This window comes from Panthera pardus, unplaced genomic scaffold, assembly GCF_024362965.1.
Source record: "Panthera pardus isolate Hobbes unplaced genomic scaffold, ASM2436296v1 HiC_scaffold_16, whole genome shotgun sequence".
NCBI classification, from domain to species: Eukaryota; Metazoa; Chordata; class Mammalia; order Carnivora; family Felidae; genus Panthera; species Panthera pardus.
The window spans coordinates 148,034,217-148,059,091 of record NW_026526721.1 but is presented as its reverse complement, the minus strand read 5'-3'; the positions used below and the strand labels follow the sequence as shown (position 1 = coordinate 148,059,091).

Genomic DNA, 24,875 nt, shown 5'->3' with positions numbered 1-24,875 from the left:
TCTTTACTGATGGCACCTCCCTGAGGAAACTTAGGGACCGGCTTTTTAAGGATTTCACAAATACCAAAGCTGCTGCAGAGAAATGTTTTTGGAAGCATGTTTCTCTGGTAGGAACAGAGACTTGTTTTCCTGGGATTTTAAGGGTCTCTCCTATTGCCTGAGGTCTGCGTAGCTCTTGCGCGTTCTGTGGGCAGAGCGCCCCCCTTCTCTGAACAGGTATCGAATGCTGGTATGCGGATGGAGAGTGATTCATTCCTTCGGCATTTCTAAATGCCCTATTTTCCTCAGTTGACACGCAGCACCCTTGGCTCCTTCAGGAAGCGCAGGTGTTTTGAACGTCTGTTCTCACTCTTGCCTTTCATAGAAAGAGCGGGATTTAGAACTGGCTGCTCGGATCGGCCAGTCGTTGTTGAAGAAGAACAAGACACTAACGGAGAGGAACGAGCTTCTGGAAGAGCAAGTGGAACACATCAGGGAGGAGGTGAGGAGCTGTGGCGAAGGCCGGGCCGGGTGGGCTCGGGTTCAGGCCCCCTAGACCTGCCTGCTCCGAAGTGGCCACCTGGAGGCAGAAAGCCGCCTTCCCGCTGCGCCTGCTGTTCGTGACCCTCCTTCCGACAGTGTGGACGGCACCAGCTGGGTAGGAGCAGCCCTCATGGTCCCCGTCTCCCAAGAGTCCGCATCCTCCATAGGCTGGGAAAGACCCTCAGCACGTGGCAGGAGTGCACACGGGCTAAGACGGCAGTGAGCAGGGGGTCCTGAGGGGGGTGGGCGTGGGCAGGCTGGCGGGGAGCCCGGTCAGGAGGAGGCCAGCCTGTGCTGCAGAGGAGGCCGGTGATCGCACAGTCTTCCCTACAATATAATTGCGTGTTTGTAAAACAGACCCAAAAAATAGCCGGTTGTTGTCATGATAGAAACCCTGTCATTTCCATGATACAAATCTTGGCGAAAGAGTATCAGTGGTCAGGGGTGGGGGTAGAGTAGGTTTATCTTCAGGGACTCGGGTTTCAGAGGAGTACCACTGGTTTCCCGGAAGGTCATGGTGTGGGCAGGAGGAGGCAAGTTCTGCAGAGTCAGATGGTGTCACAAGGCTTAGGAGTTAGAGCCGGGCCCTACTTTGTACCTCTTTTTTAATTTTATTTTTTTAATGTTTGTTTGTTTATTTTTGAGAGAGAGAGCACAAGCGAGGGAGGGGTGGCGAGAAAGGGAGACACAGAATCCACATCAGGCTCCCTGGTCCAAGCTGTTACAGAGCCTGAAGCGGGGCTCAAACTCACAAACCATGAAATCATGACCTGTGCCAAAGTCGGACACTCAACCAACCGAGTCACCCAGGCGCCCCTGTAGTTTCTTTTCCATTATCCTGTTCTTTTAATTTGGAATTTTAGCCGTGAGGACTTGCATTTGATATTCTTCTTCTCCTGGTTTCTTCTCCCTTTTTTTTTTTTTTTTTACTTTTTTTAATGTTTATTTTTGAGAGAGAGACAAAGCGTGAGCAGGGGAGGCACAGACAGAGAGGGTGACACAGAATCTGAAGCAGGCTCTAGGTTCTGAGCTGTCAGCATAGAGCCTGACACAGGGCTCAAACTCACAAATTGTTAGGTCATGACCTGAGCTTAAGTTGGACGCTTAACCTACTGAGTCACCCAGCCACCCCTGTTTTTGTTTTTGTTTTTGTTTTTGTTTTTAAACATGTATTTATTTTTGAGAGAGAGATTCCCAAGCAGGCTCAGAACTGTTAGCGCAGAGCCCAACATGGGGCTCAAACCCAAGAATTGTGAGATCATGACCTGAGCTGAAATCAGGAGTCAGCCATTTAACCGACTGAGCCACCCAGGCACCTCTCTTCTCCTTTATTTTCTATCAGAAACTTTCTAAGTGGGAAGGGATGCCCTTACTTGTGTCTCTTAGATGCATTCAGACCTTTTCCTCATTAAAGCTGTTCCCAGCTATTGTTGTCTGGGTTTAATAATTGTTTTCATATGATGAAATAGATATGCATCTTTTGAAAGACAATAAGGTCAAATGTGGTTGTGTTTTGGAGAAGTAAAGTTGACCCCTGCTTTCCTTGCCCCCAATGGCCATGGCCTGACTTCCCCTTCCCTCAGGCATTAAAGCATTCCAGGTCAGCCTCGTCTTTTTTCTTTTTTTTTTAAATCTTATTTATTTTTGAGAGAGAAACAGAGCATGAGAAGGGGAGTGGCAGAGAGAGGGAGACACAGAACGTGAAGCAGGCTCTAGGCTCTGAGCTGTCAGCACAGAGCCTGAGGCGGGGCTCAAACCCACAAACCGCGAGATCATGACCTGAGCTGAAGTCGGATGCTTAACCGACTGAGCCACCCAGGCGCCCCTCAGCCTGGTCTTCTGAGCAGAGGAACGTGTTGCCCAGGACCCAGTAAATGGTCAACCATTGCCCCTCACGTGCTGCTTCCCCGAGCACCTGCCCTTGTGTTGGGGCTTCCTCACCTCACACAAATGGCATCCAACTCTTGGGAAGTGGAAATACCTCTTTTTCCTTGGAAAAGCTTTGAATTTGAAAGCTGTGATATGTTCCCCTTTGGCATATTATTAAATTGTCAGTCTAGATATTGAGACTAAAGCTTTTGTGCACATAAAGTCTGCTTCTCCATGGAAGTCATAAACACTCGGTTGTGTAGGAAAGCCGAAATAAACCACGGACCCCAAATCAGATTAGAAACCAGAAAGAATGAAAACTTTGTCCTAATTTTTGCTTACAGCAGTAGCTCCCTGTCCCTCCGCACTGAGTGGTAAACGGGCAATGAAAACTTTTATGGCACAGGTTTGTTTATTTTAGACGTCAAGTATAAATCAGGTGATTTGCAACAGCTGCCTTAGCAGTAATCAGTGTGGCCACTTCCTGATGTCTGCCTCTGTTCTCCCTGTGTCTGAAATTGCTGTCTTGCGATCCTTGAGTACAGAACAAGGCCTGGCCAGGCTTGGCCGGGAGCCCTGTGCGGGTGTAGCAGTCACAGGGTGGGGCTGTGAGGGGTGACAAGCTGTTTGTAGCTGCCCACCCAGAGCTGGCATCGCCAGGGTCCCGGTCCGCGGTGGCATTGTTTCAGCAGAAGTGAATGGCCTCTTTTTTTTCATTTGGTAACAGGATCTTTTTCTCTGGCCGTTTGCCCAGCCGATCATCTGGCTACTTGCAAAACCCATATGCTGCCTTGCCCCCCTTCCCCAAATACCATCCTGGAACCTTCTAGTCCCCTCTCACCTCATCTCTGAACCAAAGTAAAATTTATAAATTTAGGTAGAGGGCTTTCTGTCCAAAAAATAACGGACTGTATTTTTCTTAAACGGGGTCAAATGCAATCTCTTTTCTTTGTCGAGCACAGCATCAATTACACGCGTTCACTTTTGGTAAGGAACGAAACGTCGTCCCCCCAGCAGCAAGTGCTGGAACGTGACGGGGGCATTGTCAGTGCTCGGGGATGAATGTGAGCCCCCGCCGTGTCTGTGCAGGTGTCCCAGCTCCGGCATGAGCTGTCCCCCCGCCATGTCTGTGCAGGTGTCCCAGCTCCGGCATGAGCTGTCCCCCTCTGTGTCTGTGCAGGTGTCCCAGCTCCGGCATGAGCTGTCCCCCCGCCATGTCTGTGCAGGTGTCCCAGCTCCGGCATGAGCTGTCCCCCCCTGTGTCTGTGCAGGTGTCCCAGCTCCGGCATGAGCTGTCCATGAAGGATGAGTTGCTGCAGTTCTACGCCAGTGCTGCAGAGGACAGCGAGCCCGAGTCCGTGTGCTCCACCCCGTAAGTCCCTGCGGCCGGGGCACAGGCGGCTGGCTGTTGCCAGGGTCTCTGGACTTGCCTCGGCAGGGTCGCCTCGCCGGCCGTGAAGGTCAGCCAGTCCCAGCCTTCCCCAGACCGAGCATCTCCTCGTGCCTCAAACAGACTGATTGTGCTATTTCAGCGGGACATTTAGCAGTTTTGATTGATCTGGCCTGGCCATGGGCCCGGCAGGTGGGTTCTGGAACCAGAGGTGCCATGGTGGGCCCCTGGGGCAGAAGGTGTGAGGCCTTCTCTGGGGGTCAGCAGAGCCTCACGTTAGGAGCACGGACTCTCGAGCCCAGTGGCCCGAGTTCAGACCTTGGCTCTGTGGTTTTACTAGCTGCGTGCTCTTGGCCAAGTTACTTAAGCACTCTGCTCGCTTCTGCATTTGTAAAATGGAGAGACTGATAGTCCTTATAGGGTTGTGAGTGTACAAGTAGAGTACTTAAAACTGTTCTAGGCACGTTAGAAGTGCGTTACAAATACTAAATAGACTTCCGGGCATCCAGAACTGTGTAGGCTTTGAGCAGTTGATCCTGCTGACTTCTGAGGCCATGTGGCAAATGCCAGTGATGGACAGAGGGTTGGGATGTGGGTCCTGAGGGTGGCGAGTCTGTGAGCCGACGGGTGCTGTTTTCCTGGGGGTCACTGTCACACCTGCATGTTTCCTGATCACTCGATGGAAGAGCCCCCCGAGGTTCCCTGGGTTTGCCAGGTTGTGGGGGACAAACCTCTCTCCCCAGAGCGAGCCCGTGCTCTCTCCCCCAGGTTGAAGAGGAATGAGTCATCCTCCAACGTGCAGAACTACTTTCATCTGGATTCTCTTCAGAAGAAGCTGAAGGACCTTGAGGAGGAGAACGTCGTGCTCCGATCCGAGGTGAAGCGCGCTCCCTGCCCCCGTCCCCGCTGGAGGGTGGTGGCCCCTTGGCCTCGTGTGGCCGGAGCCGCCGTGGCTACAGCACCATTCTCAGAGGCAACAGTCTGTGGGAGAGTCGCCTGCGCTCAGCTCCCAGCTGCACCCAGCGCTTGTCAGGCGAGCCACGTCTGTGTGCTGGCCATTGGCCTCTGGGGAGCACACGCCCATCCGGGTGGGATCCTCAGGGTGGGTGACAGTGGTGGGCCCCTCCTCCTTCAGCTAGGGCAGGGGTCCCTCGGTGGCGGGGGCAGGGGGTCTCTCCATGGTGTCCTCCAGCTCTGGCGTGGAAATTACGTGGAAGCCCAGGGTGAAAGCCTCATTTCCAGGTTGCCGCAGGTCAGATACGCTCTAAGGAAATAGCACATGAGAACTTGGAGACCTATTTCCTAGACAATTAAAAAGGTAGAGCCAAGGCCACTTGGGAACTCGTGCTTTTGAGTATTTCTGACTGGCTAGTCATTGTGCCAGACACTTTGCCTGTGTTCTTTTTTTTCAAGTTTCACTGCAAGGCTGGAAGCTCCTCGTTTACAGCCAGAAAACCGGGACCCAGGCAGCAGAGTGTTTGATTTGCTACCATGGTGCAAGATAGTGAATGACAAAGCCAGGATTTGTGAGGCTCTGTGATCCTGAACCTCCCGTTACTTCCCTTCACCCACTGCCCCTACCTGGAAACACTGAGGCATGCAAGTTTGGTACTTTTTGCCCTAATTCAGTGAGTTTATGCTCTGTGGCCAGAGGTATGGCTAGTCGAGTTAGGGCTGCAAGCCCACCTTAGCTGGCCCAGGGGTCCCTGAAACCCCTCCAGTAGGGCAGACCACCTTGAACTTGCTCACATGTTGGACAGAGCCTCATGTCTTGGCTGAACAGGGCTAATCATGAGGAAGGTGATGTTCTCTTAGACCTTAGGTCTTCTAGTCCTCATTTACTGGTGGGAAATACAAGCCCAGGGTGACCAAAGAGGCTTGTCCAAGCTTTCTCTGCCAGCCAGTGGCCGAGCCAGGACTGCTGTTCCAGTCCTGGACACACAGCAGTTCAGCTGTCAGAATGCCCACCTAAAGCAAGAGGGAATCCGATCCCAGCCACAGATTCCATCTCAGTTCAGGAGTATAGTGTCTCCCTGGGATCTGGGGGCTCAGAGATACCTTCTTTCTACCTGGGATATTTTCCTCAAACCTTCGGATCTCTTCCCACATTTTCAGCCTGGAGCAGGTCCTCCCGAGTCCTGTCTCTTGGGTTTCTGAATGTTGGTGCTTTCCTATTGTACCTTGTTTTTACTAAGCTGAATACAATAGCTCTAACTCCAAGTCAGACTTCACAGGAAGGTGCCTCACATAAAACAAGTGTGAGCCATTCTTGTGGTCATCCTTAGAATGGCCGTGGTAGACAGAGCTGAGTCCTAGATACTGTTGGGGTCACAAAGGGGTCTGTGTCTGTGGTCTGGGACAGACGCAAACGAATAGACAGACATCGATACAAGGGTGGCTCCTGTAGCATGCATATTGCTTTGTGTGGCGCCCTCTGGTGGTACACCGTTTTCATCTCTTCAGCTTTGAACATCCGATTCCTTAACTAAGCAGGGCATTCTGATGGCCTTTCTGGATTTGAGGGTATAATGGATCACAGATGGGGAGATGGTCAAAGGCAGCATCCCAGACCCAGGTTCATCCTTGCTCTATGCCTCGGCCTTGCCCGCCCCACCAGTCCAGATGTGAATGTGGGGCCTCTGACCTGACCCTTGTCCACAGGCCTGCCAGCTAAAGACGGAGACTATCACCTACGAAGAGAAGGAACAGCAGCTGGTCAACGACTGTGTGAAGGAGCTGAGTATGTCCTGGCCCTCGTGCTCCACCCCTACCCCCTCTTTTTATTTTCTGCATCACTGTGACTAGACAGATTTGCATCACCCTTGAGAAAGCACATCTCCCTGCCAGCTTGGGTTCAGTAACATTTTTCTGAAAACTAGAGGCACCCCTCACTCTGATTCATGAGAAATTGGGTGCTAGGTTGTCATCCATGCACTGTCTTAATTTCTCTTCTCACTGAGACGGATGTCTGATTTCGATGTTGGCTTTCTACTGGAATACTGGAGTTATATGATGCCTAAATTAAGCCCGGTTACGGAGTTCTGGTGTTAATGTGCAAAAACTGGCTTCTCGTGACTGATGTGCAAAAGTTGAGGCCAGAGTTCTCTGCTTTGCAAATAAGTACTTCCCGTCCCCTCCATCATAAGTTTACAAGTTAAGACAAAAGGGCAAACGATATTTTGAGCTTCAGCAGAGCACTCAGTAGATGAAACACACCCTGTGTTCACATCTAGTAAAATGAGTTATGACTCTGAATATGGGTTGAAAGCACCCAGGGAATTAGACTGTGCAGGTAGCAGTTCCTTCTAGAATGGGGTGCAACAGGGGTTCCTGTTAATGATGTGGATCTGCTCATGCATGAAGGTGAGAATTTGGGCAGTTGGACCTTGGTTTGGTGTGGCATCTCCTGCCTGACGCCCAAAGCCTGATTTCCTCTGGGGGGGGGGGCAGCTGCGGTCAGGGGGGTTGGGCCCCCACGCCAGGCCCGGGAGCCACACCTGGGGGCTGCCCAGACTGAGCTGGGGCAGGAAAATGGGCACTGTTCCTCCCTCCGTGTTCTCTCCACTTCTGCCCCCCCCCCACCCTGCCCCCGTCTTGTAACAAAGATGCTTTTTCTTGTGCAAGCCACAAAGAGACCATTCTCTCTGGGTCTGACTCCCTCTGGTGGTTGTCATTTCTTGATTAAAGGGGATGCCAATGTGCAGATTGCCAGTATCTCAGAGGAGCTGGCCAAGAAGACTGAGGATGCTGCCCGCCAGCAAGAGGAGATCACACACCTGCTGTCCCAGATAGTTGACTTGCAGAAGAAGGCCAAAGCTGTAAGGTTTCTGTTTCTCGAGCCGGTGCAGATGGTATTTGCACCTGAAGACCGTGCCCTTTAGTCTCATAGTTTAGGATTTTGTGCTGCCCCTTTGGAGAAAAAGGCTTAGCAGATTCAATAGGACAAAGCTCGTTGTCCTGAACCGGGGAGGGGATCCTGTCATCACCACTTATCTCCTAAAAAGAATCTGCACGTTAAAAGAGTTTGTGAACAAAGGTGCTGTCGATAGGGAGTTTTGGAATTTAATGTTTGAATTTTCTAGTCTAATATTTGTTCTTGCACAGCACACCCAGTGTGCTCTGTGGCAGAACAACACCCCCCTTTTTTAAATCAGTCCTGCAGCAGCAGCAGCAGCAAGAAGCAAACCCAAATACGGTTTAGTTTCCCGGCTCGGGCCCTTGCTAGAAGCAAGGCGAGGTGACGTGCGTCTGGAGAGGGGCCGTGGCTGTGCTGGATGGGGGCAAGGCTGCTTTCAAAATCGTATAGAAGGAAGACGAAATTTTTACTCTGGCACAGAAGTCTCGTTGTAGAAATGTGACAGGATTGTAACAGCTCAGATAATAGGAGAACAGTGAGCCGCTTCCAGTGTCTTAAAAGAGAAGCTGACTGGCCCCTTGGCGTGTTGCAGTGTGCCGTGGAAAATGAAGAGCTGGTCCAGCACCTGGGGGCGGCTAAGGATGCCCAGCGGCAGCTCACGGCCGAGGTGAGCGGCTCTGCCTCCCTTCTCCAGGCCCGTCCCGCTTCTCAGCCTCCCCCTGCCAGGCTGGGGGTCCCTACCCGTTTTTCTTCTGAATCGAAAGTCGTCCTTACTCGTAAATTCGTGCTCACACTGTCACCGCCACGGGGGCCGGGGAGGCTGGCGCCGCACAGCCCGCTCCCGCCGAACGTTTCCATCAGCGAAACGACACGTTGCTCGCCGCGTAAAGGCGCCTGTTGAGAGACGTGGCTGGAAACGAGGGTGTGACGATCTCTCCCGTTCGTGTCAAGATAGATGGATGCTGTTGGAAAACAAATAATTTTTTAATTTGAGTATAGTTGGCACACCCTGTTAGAGTCGTTTCGGATGTACGACGTAGTGATTGGGCATCTCTGTACATTATTCTGTTCTCTGCACAGTGTAGCCACACCTGTCCCCATACAGCACTGTTGCAGTGCCATTGACGCTGTTCCCTATGCTGTGCCTTTCATTCCCACGACTTCCGCATTCCGTAATGGGAAGCCTGTGATCTCACTTGCCCGTTGTGAGAATTTGGGAGGTTTCTGAGCCCATGAGCACCCCCCCCCCCCCCGCCCCGGTTGGAAGCCAAACTGAGCCTCAAGGGCTCTTTGGTGTCCGGCTTCAGGGCTCAGGGCCGCCAGTCCCTGACCCTGCACGCTTCTCTGACTTGCTGCAGCTGCGCGAGCTGGAGGACAAGTACGCGGAGTGCATGGAGATGCTTCACGAGGCGCAGGAGGAGCTGAAGAACCTCCGGAACAAGACCATGCCCAACACCACGTCCCGGCGCTACCACTCCCTGGGCCTGTTCCCCATGGTGAGCGCCCGCTGGCTCCACGCCCCCACCTCCCACCCAGCAGGGCGCAGGGGTGCCCCCGGTAGGGAGGCGGGGTCTGGAGCATAGTCTGCGGGAGGCTTCTGGTCCCACAGCTTGGCTCTCGATCCGAGTCAGGGGCTTGTGTGCCCAGCTGGTGGCTCCTTGACTACGTGATTGTTTCTTTCCCATCCCTCTGACTCCGTCGTGTTTCCTCCTCTTCTCCTTGACCGGTAAATTTCGTAGGAACCTCAGATATTTGGAAGATGTTATTCATACGTTATTATTTTTCTGACCTTGTTAGAATATGAGCTATTTTGGCCTCACTGTGCATTCCAGAATTCTTAAATTGCCCATACAGTCCTGCTGGTTCTTTCTAGGCTTATATTTTTGGTAGTTTTTTTTAATGTTTATTTTTGAGAGAGAGAGAGAGAGAGAGAGGGAGGGAGGGAGGGAGGGAGGGAGAATGTGAGTGGGGGAGGGGCAGAGAGAAGGAGACACCGAATCCGAAGCAGGCTCCAGGCTCTGAGCTGTCAGTACCGAGCCCGACGCAGGGTTCGAACTCACGAACCGCGAGATCGTGACCTGAGCCGAAGTCGGGCACTTAACCAACAGAGCCATCCAGGCGCCCCTGTTTCTAGGCTTATTAATCGTTCTCTCGGTGGTTTTCAGTATCTGTGATCTGAAAAAAATCTCTCTCCCCACTGTAGGAGCTGCTTTTACATTCCTACAAAATGATTCTCCCTCAGTCTTATTTCTTAACTCTGGCTTGATCTCTTTTCATGTTTGGGCTTTGAGGAAACATGGTGGAAAAGCGGCTTTTCCGGGTTGGCCCCTCCCTGTTGGGGTCGGGCAGCCCAGGGCAGGCCCCCCCTCTGCCGCTCGTTTCCCTGTGATACTTGGTGGGCTTCCTCATCTTACCTTCTTCTGTCAGAGGAAAACCCCTTGACGGTGGGGACCGTATCTTACTTGCTCCTCTTCTCCTTCCCTCTGTCGCATAGTCTGTTTTCTGCACTGTGTTCACATGTTGTAGAAGTGTAGATGCTTAGTAGACACTGCGTTTGGATGGGTGGGTAAATGGACTGAAGAGCAAAGTGCTGAGAACTTTTATATTCAGGTTCTATTTCCGTGGTTTGAGGGAATAACACGGTCTCTTTGAGGAGAGGACTTTTGAGAGAAATACTCCCACATGAGATGCGAGTAGATGGCAGTTTCAGTGTTTGTGCAGCTCGGTCCCTTCCGGATTTGGCCTTTCCTTGGGGCTCTTTGCTTTCACACCCCCCCCCCCCCCCCCGTCCCCCACCGGTGCTGACTCCGGCTGCCCCCGACGCTCGTTGCCTGCCCCATGTTGCCTAAATCACGATCTCCTTTCCTTTTTGCTCATGTATATCAAAATCAGCCTAGAACGATCTCTCTCTCAGCTTGACTGAAACTTAGTGAAACCAAAACAGAAGCTGTATAACGTAGCTTTCCAAGGAGTAGATTGGCGATCCAGTGTGTCCAGGAATCCCGGTTACGGGATTTAAGAACAGGCTGTGCCCCAGATTCCTCCACCTAGAGCTGATGACAGGGAGCTCAAAGACTGTCCTACGTGGCGATGTACATTCCCTGCCTCAGTTTCCCTCCTTCCTGGCTTCCCATCTTGGCGCGGTGACCTCCGGGGGGCATCTTATCTCCCATGCACTTGGGGTTTGCCCCACGGCATTCCCCACTCACAGGGATGGACCCGTAGTTTAAAACGAAGCCCTTACATAGCAAAGTCCAATTAAAAATCTGTATTTGGGTTTCTTCTGCAGAAATCCTCAGCTTTCATATTTGCTGAGGTAGAGCTTCTGTTTGCCTTTTTCTGTAGCTGTTGGCATAACTCGGTTTTTTGAAGATGGCTATTTTTAAAGTGCACTATGTATTAAAGGTATTTAAGGCAAGCTGAGTGGTGCCGTGCCTTGTGTTTCTGGAGCAGAACACCAGAGCTGCCTCTCTCGCTCCCAGACTCTCTTAACTGCTGAGTGGCACGGTGAGTAGCAGTTTCTGCCTGAGGAGTACATCCCCAGCTCTCTTGCCTATGGCAGGGGTTCCTAATCTAGGATCCCCACCCCGGATTCAGGGGGCCCGTGAACTTGCGGGAAGGTCATGTCTTCTATTTTCATTAATCCCTAGTCGTTTCTTTCTTACGTGAAGGTAGGCAACAAACCACAGCGATGTTGGCACCCCCGTGATTTTGTCACCAGTTGAAATCATAGCCGCTTTCATGGCACATTTCAGTTGTAAATGTCTCAAAACTCCCGTTCATGCTGAGCTCCACTTCAGAAGCCGGAGCCTGTGTGTTTCTGTTTCACCATCGTCGTTACTAACATTCTTGTAACTAGTTCAATAGATCTGGCTTCCTTTTTGTCCTCATTATTTGATTCACTTAAAAATACTATTCTAAGAAGAGGTCCATGGCCTCCCCAGACTGCTGGATGGGGTCACAACCAAGACAAGTCATAGAGCCTGTTGGCGACATCCTCCCAGCATGGCCTTGAAATTGATAGTTTAGTATCTTATCTCTCCTAATTTGTGTGAAGATATTTTCTTCATGCAGAGCTCTGAATGTAAGCTGTGTGGTGAATTATAGTATTAAGAAAAGTAGACTGGGGGCACTTAGGTTGCTCGGTGGGTTAAGCGTCTGACTTTGGCTCAGGTCATGATCTCATGGTTCGTGGGTTCGAGCTCCACGTCGGGCTCTGTGTTGACAGCTCAGAGCCTGGAGCCTGCTTTGGATTCTCTCTCTCTCTCTCTCTCTCTCTCTCTCTCTCTCTCTCTCTCTCTCTCCCCCCCCCCCTCTCTCTCTCTCCCCCCCTCTCTCTCTCTCCCCCTCTCTCTCTCTCTCTCCCCCTCTCTCTCCCCCTCCCCCACTCATGCTCTGTCTCTCAAAAATAAACAAACATTGGGGGGAAAAAAAAGTAAAAGTAAACTGGGGATGCTTGGCTGGCTCAGTAGGTTGCGTGTCAGACTCCTGATTTCAGTTCACGTCATGATCTGAAGGTCATGACATCGAGCTCTGTGTTGGGCTCCATGCTGGGCATGGGGCCTACTTGGCATTCTCTTTCTCTCCCTCTGTTCCTCCCCTGCATGTGCATTCTCTCTAAAACGAACGAATGAATGAATGAATGAATGAATGAATGAATGAATGAATAGTAAACTGGCTTTAAAAAAGTCAGTCCTGTTCACCCAGAGAAGCCTTTTACAACCTGGGTTATGTTGACTGTCAATCTGTGGGTAGTAATTACTAAATAAAATTGCCCACTTATGAATAGGAATTGAAAACAAGCCCACTAACCATTTATTGACCCAGCTTCTTGCTGACTCCTATAAGTCTCCCCACTTGGTCCCAGGTTCCAGACTGGAGCATCCCTCCCTGACTGTGGGGCTTGGAGGTGGACACCTCGGAGTCCCTTGCTCTGTCTGCTGGGAAGCCATTGGCCACAAGTGGCCATGCAAATTTAAATCCACTGAAATTAGTACGGTTCGTTCAGGTTCTCAGCCACACTGGCCGTGTTTCAAGTGCTCAATAGCCACCTGTGGCCAGTGGCCCCTGCAGTGGACAGTGCAGAAAGCACATTCCCGTCATCCCAGGAAATGTGTTGGTTAGTACGGAGTCAGCCCTTTCCTTCAGGTTGTCCTAGGTGGCGTCCTTCTCTGAGGCCTCGGCAGGTGCTTTGCTGCACACACCTGGTCCTCCTGTTGGCATCTACCTGTGGCAGCATGTGGGATTGCTTGTTAGGCTCCAGCTGATACGGTGAGGAGTGGCAGGTGGTCAGGGAGGCAGCCTGTATTGTCGTTGAGTCTCAGGTTGGGGCCTGGCCCATCCGGAAAGTGAGAAGTTATCAGTGCCAGGCCTTCCCCCAACCCGCAAAGTTCACAACTTAGCTGGAGAGAGATCTAAGTGGACTAACTGTTCGGGGAACTCGCAGGGACTTCATGTGTTTGGTGTCTTTCTAGGGGGAGGAATGAAGGATTACTGGTGGAAAGGACGTGTGAGCTGGCCGTTAGAGGGAGGTGGGCGATGCGTCGTTGACGGGGAGAGCTCTTCTTGCCGGGGGTGGAGGGCCATGAGAGCAGAGGCTCAGATGCCAGTGCTCACGACTCAGTCCCGTCCTCCCTAAGTTCCCCTCCACTCCTTGTGGCAGAGTCACAGCTCTGTGGTTTGGCCAAGGGAACATGGAGTTTGCTCTGAGACCCTTAGCTGCATGGGATCACAGGGCCTTTACACCCGGTGCCCACCGGGACTGCTCCGTTCGGGACCTGCCGTGGGGATTGCTCAGTCAGGGTTTCCAGCAGTGATGAATGCCGTCAGCCTTGTGTCACGGTAGTTTGCAAGCTTCTGAGACCTCGGTTGACTCTCCTGTGGCTAGCCAGCCGGGCGCGTCTTTTAGAGACCGAGCACTTGAACTGCTGTGCACTCATTGTGTTTTCTGGCTTTTCTCAGGACTCCTTGGCAGCAGAGATCGAGGGAACGATGCGCAAGGAGCTGCAGTTGGAAGAGCCTGAGTCTCCAGACATCGCGTACGGCCTCGTTCTAGGCTTCCCAGAGACTGGCTCGTGCCCTGTGGTCATCAAAACTAACAACGTCTGGGTCTCAGACACCCCCCCAGTGATCACTGTGGTCCTTCCACAGATTTGGGTCCAGATTAAGGGAGACAAGAGAACACAGCCGATAGTAGCCCCCAGCAACTCTTACTAGGTTTCAAAGATAGGTTATGAACTTCTAGAAAGTTGAGTAAGGAGAGAGATGTTTCTTATCTCTGTTAATTACAGACTCTGCCTTGACACCACGACTTGTTTTTATCTTTCCTTTCGGTGAAAAACACCGAAAGGTGTTTAAAGTTTAAGCTTTAAACAATTTTAATGTCTGTTAGGAAAAGAAAAATGAGATGCAGTATGAAGGCTCTTCAAGGAGTGCCCAGGCTTCCACTTCCTTCCTGGATATGTTTAGGGATATTGGCCTCTACCAACTCTCTTCCTAACGTGAGCTCTTGCTCAAGGCCTGCCCTGAGGTGTTTCTGAGGACACTGTGGATCCGATTTCATTGTGTATTTTCTGTACCCGAAGCTCACAGCTGGAACTGAAATGGGATCCCGGGAGTGACCACAGTCCCTGAGCCTCGGTGCATGTGTGAAGGCCTCTGCATCCCAGAAGGAGGTGGCCGTTGTAGCAACGTGCCTACCTTGTCTCCTTAAAAAGAAACAAATGAGCATCAAAGGGAGGTTCCGCTCTTAGAAATAGCAGTTGCTAAAAAAATATTAATCTGGTGTTTACCATCTCCTTATAGAAGTTTAAGACTAACTTCGTCTTGCTTTTTTTAAATGTATATGAATGGTCACCAGATACTCATTCCACAGATATTTCTGGAGCCCTGTTATGTGTTGAGCAGTGAACACTGCTTTCTTGGACTTTACGTTCTGGTGACCGTCATGAAAGAGGAAAAGTATCTGGGAGACAAAAGCCCTACTTTAGTATTTTTATTTGTGGGTTAAGCCTAAGGGAGAGAAAAGCAGTATCCCCTTGCTAGCATCACCTTTAGGACACAACCACGTATTTATGAGAGGCCTGAATTCAGTGGGCATTGAGTCTCTTGAGTTCCAGCCAATGCCCTCAGAAACACTGGAAGCACGGGCTGGCAGGTTGTTTGGGGGCTCACGTGGGCCAGCTGCCTTTTGGCTCCTAGATGGTAGTTTCTGGAAGGTTGGACTCCATGGTCATTCCTGCATTTGTTTATTCATGGATGATGTTGTGCATTCCCCCCAGTCACCAGAGGCGAGTCTTTGAGACGGTGAGAAACATCAACCAGGTCGTCAAGCAGAGGTCTCTGACCCCGTCCCCCATGAACATCCCTGGCTCCAACCAGTCCTCAGCCGTGAACTCCCTCCTGTCCAGCTGCGTCAGCACCCCCCGGTCTAGCTTCTATGGCAGTGATGTTGGCAACGTGGTCCTGGACAACAAGACCAACAGCATCATCCTGGAAGCAGAGTCAGCTGACCTGGGGTGAGCCAGCCCAGAGTTTTTATCTGGCTGTTTTGGGGAGAGGTAGTGTGTTTAGAGTGTAAGTTCAGTCATCAGAAGAGGAAGACTGATAAAGAGTCACGGGAAAAGTCTAGAGCTTTCAGTGTTTTAATCTGGTTTAACAACACTCTGTGTTTACAGTCATTCTCGATTCTGGTATTTTCACAAGCTTAAAGAGGTACAACAGGAAGTCTGCTTCTCTGTCAGATGCTGAAGGGGAGGGTAAATGAGTATTTTTCTGTTAATCTTCACTGTTGAGCTGCAGAGTGGACATTTGTTTCATGAGCCCTTTGGTAGCTTGGATGTTTAAAAGGTAGAGGAGGACTCAGTCTCTGTCTCCTGGCCAGAATCTAGTTTGCTTTGGAAGGTGGGGTCCTGGACCCCCTCAAAGGTGCTTGTCCCTGGGGTGGGGCTTCCTTAGCAGTGGGCACTTCTTTGTCCTAAAGCCCTGCAGACCCACCCCTACACACACACACACACACACACACACACACACACACACACACACACACACGCCAGCTGTGTTGTGTACCCTTTTTACGTGATAATAAAATTGGGGGAAACTGCTTAATCAGAACAGCTCTTTTAATTCAAGAGGACAGAGAAACGCCTCTTGAACCAGTGGCCCTTCTGGTGACTAGGACCCGCATCCTGAAGAATTCTCCCTAAGGGCTCCCGAGGGAGAGGTTTATAGCAACGAGGGAGAGGTTTATAGCAACAGGAGTTCTTCTTACACTTTTTTTTTTTTTTTTTTAACGCACCTTAGTGCTCTCCCTCTACCTCCCAAAACACCCACCAGAGGGAACTAGTTCTTCCGGGCAATCATTTATGCCCCCATTTTTGCCTGAATTTCAGCTGTTTGCCTCGTCCGCTTCCCTATCCATCCTGCAGCCACTCCGACCTGTCCACCCCGTGCACCTGGCAGGAAGGCCTTCCTTGCCACACGCACCTTGCACCGCGCCCGCTGCGGGGTGCCCCACGCTCAGCCCCATCTCCCTCCTTCTGCAGGAATGACGAGCGGAGCAAGAAGCCCGGGACGCCGGGCACCCCGGGCTCCCACGACCTGGAAACCGCTCTGCGGCGGCTGTCCCTCCGCCGGGAGAACTACCTCTCGGAGCGGAGGTTCTTCGAGGAGGAGCAGGAGCGGAAGCTCCGGGAGCTGGCGGAGAAGGGCGAGCTGCTCAGCGGCTCCCTCACGCCCACGGAGAGCATCATGTCCCTCGGCACCCACTCCCGCCTCTCCGAGTTCACCGGCTTCTCGGGCATGTCCTTCAGCAGCCGCTCCTACCTGCCCGAGAAACTCCAGATCGTGAAGCCGCTGGAAGGTGATCACCGGGGGCCTCGGCCCCTCGCCACCCTCCTCAGCGACCGCCTGTGGTCCCTGATCCACCACCGGCAAGCGGGCAGCCTCTGTAACACCTACTCCTTTTTCTTCCGCGACAGCCTGCCGCGCTGCTGGTTTGAGTTCCTCTGACGGCGGCGCCCGGCCTGGGCCCGGCCGGGGCAGGTGTGCGAGTGCGCACGCGGGCCGGGGCTGACCTCGGCCAGCAAGGCCAAAGACAGGGAACCAACGTGCTGACGCTGGTTTCCCAGTCCTCTCTCCTTTGCATTTAGAACCTTAGAAGTAAACCTCTTTGCGGGAGGCAGAGGCCCTGCTAAGGTACTGAAAAGTTAATTAGGTCACGCCTGGGGTCTGAGAAGCACCGGGAATGAATGCTTGGACCCCCCCCCTCCCCCCCCCCCCAAACGTTGGCGTCGGGGAGGGGTGCAGAGCAGCGCAGGAAGTAGTTTTTTTCAGTAACCATGCGAAAGCGATTTGCAGTTGGTGGGCTGACACGTTTTGCTTCTGGTCTTCCAGTGAGGAGGGTGTGACTTTCTTCCTTCCGCCTCGGCGGTGTGATCCGAGCCAGCCTCCTGCGCCTCCACCTCCACCGCTGGGGGGCCAGGCAGGGGGCGGCCGCGGAGGCCGGTGAGTTCGCGCTTCCTTAAGCCTGCCTTTCCCAGGGGCAATTTACTTTTCAGTTCCAGGGACACCCCGGATGATTAAACTCACGGAGAATTTCACCTTTTTTCTTTCTTTGTCCTCCAGGCATTATAAATGTCCTCCCTTTTCTTACCACCACCCTGGCAAGAGCCACCCAGTGTTGGTATTTTTCATTTTTGACTCCTTTGGTTTGGAAACCCATATGAGTTTCAGAGGCTGTTTGAGAGGGTACTCTGTATTACATTTCTGACGCAAAGCCCAATCAGAATCTGGGTAAGGCTGTATTTATCACTTTAGACCTATATTCTTAAGGCGTGGTCTTAGACATATGCTCTTAATTGCCGCCCCTACAATTTAATATGACAGATATACTGTTGATGTACTATATGTATATCTCGGCTCTCTGCCTAAAAAGATTAGGATTCTTTTCACCCCATAATAACCCATTTCTGACCCATTGGGGGCAGTATCACCCCTGTTGAGAATGTGTGCTGTAAAATGAGGGTGTGTTTGTTAAAGACCTAAGACTTAACTGGGTCCTGGGTCGTATAGTTTTCAAAGGAAGGAAGTGGGTGGGCTGACTTTCTTTCTTCATGATTATTTTTTAATTGTATAATTTAGGGCCTTATTAGATTTCAGAAAAGGGATGGCTCATTCTTTTTTTAATTGTTTATTCAGTTGTGAGCTTGGTGATTGTTTCCTGATCCATAATTATGTCTGTTTTTCTTTCAATAAAATCTTCCATTTCTGCAATTTTACTTTCTGCCTTTCTTTTCTTTTTTTCTCCTTTGTCTCTTAAAGCTCATTGGAATTACCATCTCTATTTTGTCTGATTTCTGTATTTGACTTTGTATTTCATTAGATCATCTAAGAATATGTCTTTGGATTCATTTTCCAAGCATATTGCAGGAAGAGATTATTAAACTTTTATTTCGACAAATTCATCTTTTTTTTTTTCCCTCTTTTATAATCTTGTGACTTAGCAGTATTTTTGTGTTAATAGAATAAGAGGAAATCCCATTAGATTTGCTAGGTGAGTTTCATTGATAGTACCCAGCTCACCAGGATGCTAAATCACCACCATTAAGAAGTCATATCTTATCACCATGGACTGTCATGCATTCTCATGATAGAGATCCCTGTCCTCCATTTTGTAGTTCTCTGACTTCTTAGCTGTTTAAAATACAACCAATATCTCCTTTCTTCCTTCCCTCCACAATTATTTTTTGTGTTACTATGTTTAATATGATACGATGGAGTGCTGACACAGAAGTCTGCCTGACACTGGGTTCAGCGCATCTCTGTGGCATTAGACAAGTTACCTTTTTGAGCCCTGTCCCCCTTATTTGTGAAATAAGGCTTACACCTGCCACACAAAATTGTGGTGAGGAGTCCATGTGATGTGTTTTGTATTATGCCTGGCACCTAATAGGTGCTAATTAAAACTCAGGTTCCCCACACTTGCCCCTGTTGCAGCAGCTCAGGTCTGGAGGGTGGCCTTACCAGTGTTGAGAACCCGGACCAGCACTGTGCTGGGGCCGAGTTCTTAACGTCATCCGTTTCCGCTAGCCTGCTCAGAAGCCGATAGGACTCCTTTGGTCTTCGGTGGCCCAGGTAAACGTGCCTGGGGTGAGGCCCCTGGAGGTTGGCTGGGATCACAGCAGATAGCCAATCTGTGTCTCCCTTACCTATTTAATTCATCTTGCTGTCTGCTCATTGGTGTCAGCCAACATAGCTGGGCTCGGTGTTTAAGGTTAGCACTCTTGTCTCATCATCTTACCTTAGGTGTTTTAAGCAAGTGAAGAACAAACCAAACTTTCCAGACTAGAAGAGACAGCCCTGCATTAAAGAGATGAGTTGGGCAGTATTTCCCCCCGACCCCCCCCGGAAATACCAAGATGGTATTTCCCCAAAAACAAGTCAGTATGTAATTAGAGGACAGCATCTACTTCTAGGCTATGCTAGACCTTGTCCAACAGGTTAGCTTTAACTTTTAAGTCCCAGGTACTCTTCTGACATAAATAGATTTGGTTTTCTTTTCCTTTGATGATACAAAAACTTGTAGTCAGAACAGTGGGATGTGGAGGGAAAGCAAACAGAAGGAAAGGTGTGGTGACTGTGTTTTCTCTGCTGTCCACACGCTCGTTTCATAGAGCTTCATCTTGGTGCCAACCGGGACAGGGAAGTTCCTCTCTTTCCCTGCCCCCCAGCCTTGTTCTCATGTGGTTGGGGAGGAGGGGTGTGATGACAGGTAGCTAATAGTACTTCTCCTTTGTGCTCTACGGATGAAGGAAGCCAGGGCGGGGTGTGGAGAATAGGAAAGAGGCAGCCGAGGCTCTGAATAAGATGCCGTTCATATTTAATTTTTGATTTGTCCTCCATCTTGTATCCAAGGCAGGACTTCAGGCAGCCAGGAGATTCGTAAGAATTCCAACATGGTGGTCCCAGGCAGTGGCAGGGGGAGTGAGGGGGAGCTAGCTGTTTTTTGCCCAGGTGTTGGACTCAGGAAACCTTTCTGGGGCCTCAGAACCAGTCAGGAACGGAAATGGTCTGTGAGCTCCACAGCCTGACGTGACTCAGATAACAGGGTTGCGAAGGCTTTCACCAACGGTCACTTTTGCAGCATGGAACACACCTGTGTGAGGACTGAAGAAGCCAGTCAGGTGTGGTGTTGATCTGATTTCTGAGAACTCACACTCAGGAGGCCTCCTCACTGCTGGCCAAGAGACGGTCTATGTGGTTAAGAGGCTGGACACTGGAGCCAGCATGGGTTTGAATCCCACCCAGATTAGCCACTTGCCAGCTTTGCAACCTCTGGCAAGTTACCTGACCTCCCTGTGCTCAGTTTCCTCATCTATAAAATGAGGACAGGATTATCATGATTAAGTGAGTTAATAAATGTAGACCTCCCAGGACTCCTGGCCCTTACTAAGTGCTCAGTAAAGGTTGGCTGTTCGATGTGAATGAGCTGCCCAAGACAGGGGCCAAAATCCAAGAATGATGCATATGTCAGCATAGTCTTTCCATTGCAGTCTCACTAAATTCCCTCGGCTCTGCATGTTCGGGAAAGGCAAATAACCCCGTGTCCGTCTGCAGCCTCTTGAATCCCAAGCAGCAAACCCTTCGTAGCCTCGTTTCTCTCTCGATCCCATGCCTGGGGTGGGGAGGGATGAGGGCAGTCTGTTGCACAGCTAGTTGAACAGATAGTTGATCTGTTGACTGGGACAGTTGTCCGGGCCCAGACCCCTGCCTCCCTGAGTTCCTTCCCAGCGCTTTGTAAACATCTCAGCCCCTTCCGGAAGGATGAGGGCCTTTAGCACTTCTTGACACGGTCCTTCACTTTCCAGTGTCTGTCAACTCTCTTCCCCTTCCAAAAGTAGAGGTGACGTGGCCACTCTGGACCCAAGGGTTGGTCATCCTGCGGCAAGACCAGCATGTGCGGTCCCAAACTGGAAGTCACAGGGCCTTGTTAAGACTTCTCCCCAGTGCAGCGTTTTTGCCAGGAATGTGCCCGTGCTTCCAGTGAACACATGAACAGGGGGCTCACTATGCATTATGAATGGGGGTCTCCGGGGGTGGCTGGAGAGATTCCATCGGCAGCTGTGTGTGCGTGTCTCCTGACGGGCCTTGGACAGCCACCTGGAAGTTTTGCCGCCCACCACTTAGGCTTCTCGCTTAGTCTGGGTTCCTGGCTGGAGCACGGATATCCTTCTTTACACACCTGTGGACTCTGGGGGGCAGGCAGTGTGAGATTGAAAGAACCTGGCCTTTAGCACTGACCTCTGGCTATGCCACCCCTCCAGGACTTTGAAAAATTATCCAACTTCAGTGCACCTCAGTTCCCTCATCAGGGGCTTGGGAGCCGTGAGTTGAGGTAATACGTATTAAAAGAAGCTGCTGTACAGGCATGCTTCATACAGGGTAATTAAAAAAAAAAAAAAAAAAAATGGAGCCGTGACATCTAGGATTCAGGATCCTGTGAGCGGGTTTCAGCATGTCTGCAAAGCCCCGACCAGTTACGCACGTTGCCGCTTGCCTGTGAGCTCCTTTTCGGGATAGAGTCCGTGAGCTCTCCAGGTTCTCGAAGGGTCTGAGAATTGAGACCACAGCTCCTGGCCAGGGTTTCTCAGTCTCCGCCCTGCTGACATCTGGGGCCGGGTCATTCCGGGTTGTTGCTGGGGTTGTCCTGGGCATCATCCTGTAGCATCCCGGGCGCTACCCATGAGATGCCCTTAGCGCTCCGTCCTTCCCCCCAAGTTGTGACAAAAATGTCTCCAGATGTTAACAGACGTCCCCAGCTGAGAACCACTGCTCTAGACGTCTCTTAGCAGCTAGTAAGGGAGCAGGGATGTGATGCTCTCTTTCGTCCTATGTGCCTCTGTATGATCTCACTCCTTTTGCACTGAGGATATTTTCTATGTCGATGCAGTAGATTCAGAGTAAGTAGGTGGCCTTTCAAACTGGGACAGGCCTCAAAGTGGGACTGTCCTGAACACGTATTGGCAGCGTGTCCACTGTTTCTCTTTTAAGTGAGTTTGGAAGTGCCCACTTACAGAGTCCTTTCAAGACTCACCGGCCGGGACTGCTTCCTGAGAAGTTCCTTCCCCGCGGTATGTTGGAGGCAGCACAGTCACGAGGCACACCACAGGGTCAGGAGCTGCCGTTGAGGGGGGTTCCCCGCATCTTGTTCACATTCCTGGACTGATCCCCGACTCCGATGCCTGCCACCGTTTTCCCTCTCTTTTCTCTTGACTCCTGAGCTGCTGGCTCCTGGCTCCCTGGTCCCCCTTTCTGATGTGCCCCTGGAGGCCTTGGAGGGATTCTTGCCTGCCCAATAGAGGACACCCTTGGTAACTGGGTGGTTAACCAGTGGTAACTGGGAGGCACTGGTGCAGGAAGGCTCTCGCTTTCCTATGCCTGAGAACTGCTCTCAAAGTCTCTCGAGTAGAATGTTTATTTGCGTGACCCACTAATTCATCTGTAGAATGGGGACAGACACCCAGCCTCATGGGCCATCATACCTGGGCCACGCGAGGTGTAATAAATGTTCCAAAGGGGAAGGGGTTGCTCTTCAAAAGGCAAATGGATTGGCCAGAATCCCAGGACATAGCAACATACCAAAGGTTTTGAGACGTTCCTCCGTAAATCTACTTGTCAACCCAGGTTTGCTAAGCATAATTGTTCTTGGAACACTTCTCTTCGTGAGCACCCGTGACACCCTCGAGGTCCTCAGGGACACACTCTGGTGTTATTACAGACCTTGCACGATGTCATCTGAGTCCTGGGGTCTGGTGTCACTAAGGAGATCTCCTCTGCTTCAGACCTCTGTACGGACTTACATGCTCGTCACTCACACCGAGTTCGTCCCTTTCCCTTTCCCTCTCCCAAACCTGCAGCCTATCAGGTTTGCTAGTCGAAAACAGAAACCCTAATAAGTAGACTACAGTCGTGCCTATGGCTAATCTCTGTGTGCTACTCTAATTGCCTTTTGCTTTTCTCATGTTGTGGGTCCCGAGTTGACATGGTCTTACTCTGCCTCTGCTTCTGTCTTCCGTGTTCCCAACGGTGCGGACTTGGCATAGACTCTGTACTTGTACCCTCCCCCGCCCCCCGCCCTTTTGTACTTGGTCTTGCTTATTTTTTTTCCTCTCCAGTTCCTAAGTTGATACGATGTTGGATTTGGGGACTGACAATGGGTTGACTAAAAGTTTGTCACCAGACATCCTTGCCACGCCTTATGGCTTTCATTTTACTTTGTAAAAAGCTTTGTTTCTGATTCCTTCAGTTGGTGCCCCTCCCAGGCGTGGCAAGGTGATCGCCCGTCACACGGTAGCAAGAGCCAGGGCCGCTCCCCCGGTGTCCCTGCCAGAGTTCACCCACGAGGCTCAGGGCCCGCTTGAGGGTCACGCTCCGCACTCTGAGGGTGGTGACAGCCGTCAGCTCAGACTCTCATCCTAACCCTCTCTTCTGCCTTGTCCCCCCTTCTCTGCCCTTTCTCCTGCAAGGCTCCGCCACCCTTCACCACTGGCAGCAGTTGGCCCAGCCCCATCTCGGGGGCATCCTGGACCCCCGGCCCGGTGTGGTCACCAAGGGCTTCCGGACACTGGACGTTGACCTGGACGAAGTGTACTGCCTTAACGACTTTGAGGAAGACGACACAGGTGACCACATTTCCCTCCCGGGCCTAGCTACCTCCACGCCAGTTCAGCACCCAGAGACCTCAGGTGAGGGGTCCCGAGCACGCGTGACTGTCTCAGGCAGCAGAAGTTACCCACGCCGGCCTCAGGCTTTCCCAGAGGAGATGCAGGAGCCGCCCGCGGCCGAGGAGGAGGAGGAGGAGGAGGAGGAGGGGTCTGGTGAGGGCACCGCCATGAGTCCTGTAAACCTGGCACCTTTACCAGAGGCCGATTTCTGGGCCATTCTCGCCTCTGTTCCGAGCACCATCCGTAGCGGCTCTCTGTCTGTAGCTTCCGCTCGTCTGTGTGGGTGACGATTAAAGCACTCCCATCGTGCGGGTCTGTTTTTTAACGCAGAGTCTGATGCCTCCTTTTTGTAACAAATGGGTGTAGCTCCCTGCCCGTGTTGGAGGTGCATGGCCCAGCGGGGCTCCTGACGGGGGAGCAGGAAAGGCTGCTAAAAAGGAGGGGATTGTTGCCCCCGCCCCACACATCAGCTCCCCTCTTCCTGTTGTGGGTCTCTCCCTGAGTCTGGGGCAGGGCGGGGGGCAGATTGTCGAGTCCTGCGGTGATTTCCAAACCGAGCTGAGCAGAATTGGGCATTTTAAGGGGGAAGATAGGAGCGCCGGGTCGTTCAGATGGTGAATGAGAGACCCTGTCCCTCCGCGGAGCATCGGAATAGGAAAAAGCCCAGAAGGTGTTCAGGATTTCAGACAACTGGTGGATAGAGTGGCCTTTTCACATTTCTAACTTCAATGAAGGTGTATGTGTTTTCTTTCCAGCTTACACATGTGTTCAGAGCGGATTTTTAAAAAGTGTTTTAGCAGTACTCCTTAACCCAACAAGCCCTAGGACAATGACATCTAGAGGGTCCCAGGTTGGAGGTATTTCCAGAGAGAGGACCCCAGATGAATCTGGAAAGGAGCTCTGGTTGATTACCCACCCCCTGCTGCCCCATTAAAGACCTGACCATGAGTTTGTAGATTTACACCCTAGGCGTCACTGGGATGAAACACTTTGGGCTCAGGGCCCTGGAACTACAGGGGTCATGTGGTCACCATTTGCCCCAGATTTCCTGGGACAAACCCCACCCCCACCCCCACCTCCGCCACCCGGACTGCAGTGCTGAGGAGATAAGGAAGCTATCTTGTGGGGTCAGGGCAGAGACCCAGCCTATGATGAATTCAGGCAATGTTGTCATCCTCATGACATCCCGAGTCATTAGATTTGAGGAGAGGACACGCATCTTTGTGATTCATAACTTTCGTTCATGAAGGCCACAACTCCCCCCGCTGAGGTACAGGGCAGGAGTGAGCTGAGGTTCGCGATGGCACCTCCCAGGCTAAGTTTGGATGCCTGTGGCAAGGGACTTTATTTGGACCCAACTTTCCTTTTCTCTTTGACATCAACTTCAGAGGTAAAGGATTCAAAGTAAAAAGGATTGGTTTAGCACATAGGTTTATGGTTTGCTTATTTACTTTCTTAGCAGTTATCAGGTTAAGCTTGCAAGGGAATGAAAATGTTTATTACTGAATATCTTCAG

At 51.4% G+C, this 24,875-nt stretch overlaps 1 protein-coding gene across 10 annotated transcripts in view; it reads left to right on the top strand.

Annotated features, from left to right (window-relative positions):
• The window catches only part of TRAK1 (trafficking kinesin protein 1), a 126,375-nt gene that overhangs the window by 87,846 nt on the left and 13,654 nt on the right, over positions 1–24,875 (top strand). For 7 of the 10 annotated variants that reach the window (XM_053903936.1, XM_053903930.1, XM_053903937.1 and 4 more), the window contains 11 exons: positions 365–481; positions 3,663–3,763; positions 4,550–4,658; positions 6,443–6,521; positions 7,469–7,599; positions 8,230–8,304; positions 8,996–9,133; positions 13,599–13,675; positions 14,918–15,154; positions 16,181–16,497; positions 23,162–23,380. In XM_053903936.1, the coding sequence (XP_053759911.1) occupies positions 365–481; positions 3,663–3,763; positions 4,550–4,658; positions 6,443–6,521; positions 7,469–7,599; positions 8,230–8,304; positions 8,996–9,133; positions 13,599–13,675; positions 14,918–15,154; positions 16,181–16,497; positions 23,162–23,380 (1,600 nt within the window). Of the gene's footprint in view, positions 1–364; positions 482–3,662; positions 3,764–4,549; positions 4,659–6,442; positions 6,522–7,468; positions 7,600–8,229; positions 8,305–8,995; positions 9,134–13,598; positions 13,676–14,917; positions 15,155–16,180; positions 17,915–23,161; positions 23,381–24,875 lie in introns of those variants that run through there. The other 3 variants (XM_053903931.1, XM_053903934.1, XM_053903939.1) reach the window with 2 other exon arrangements.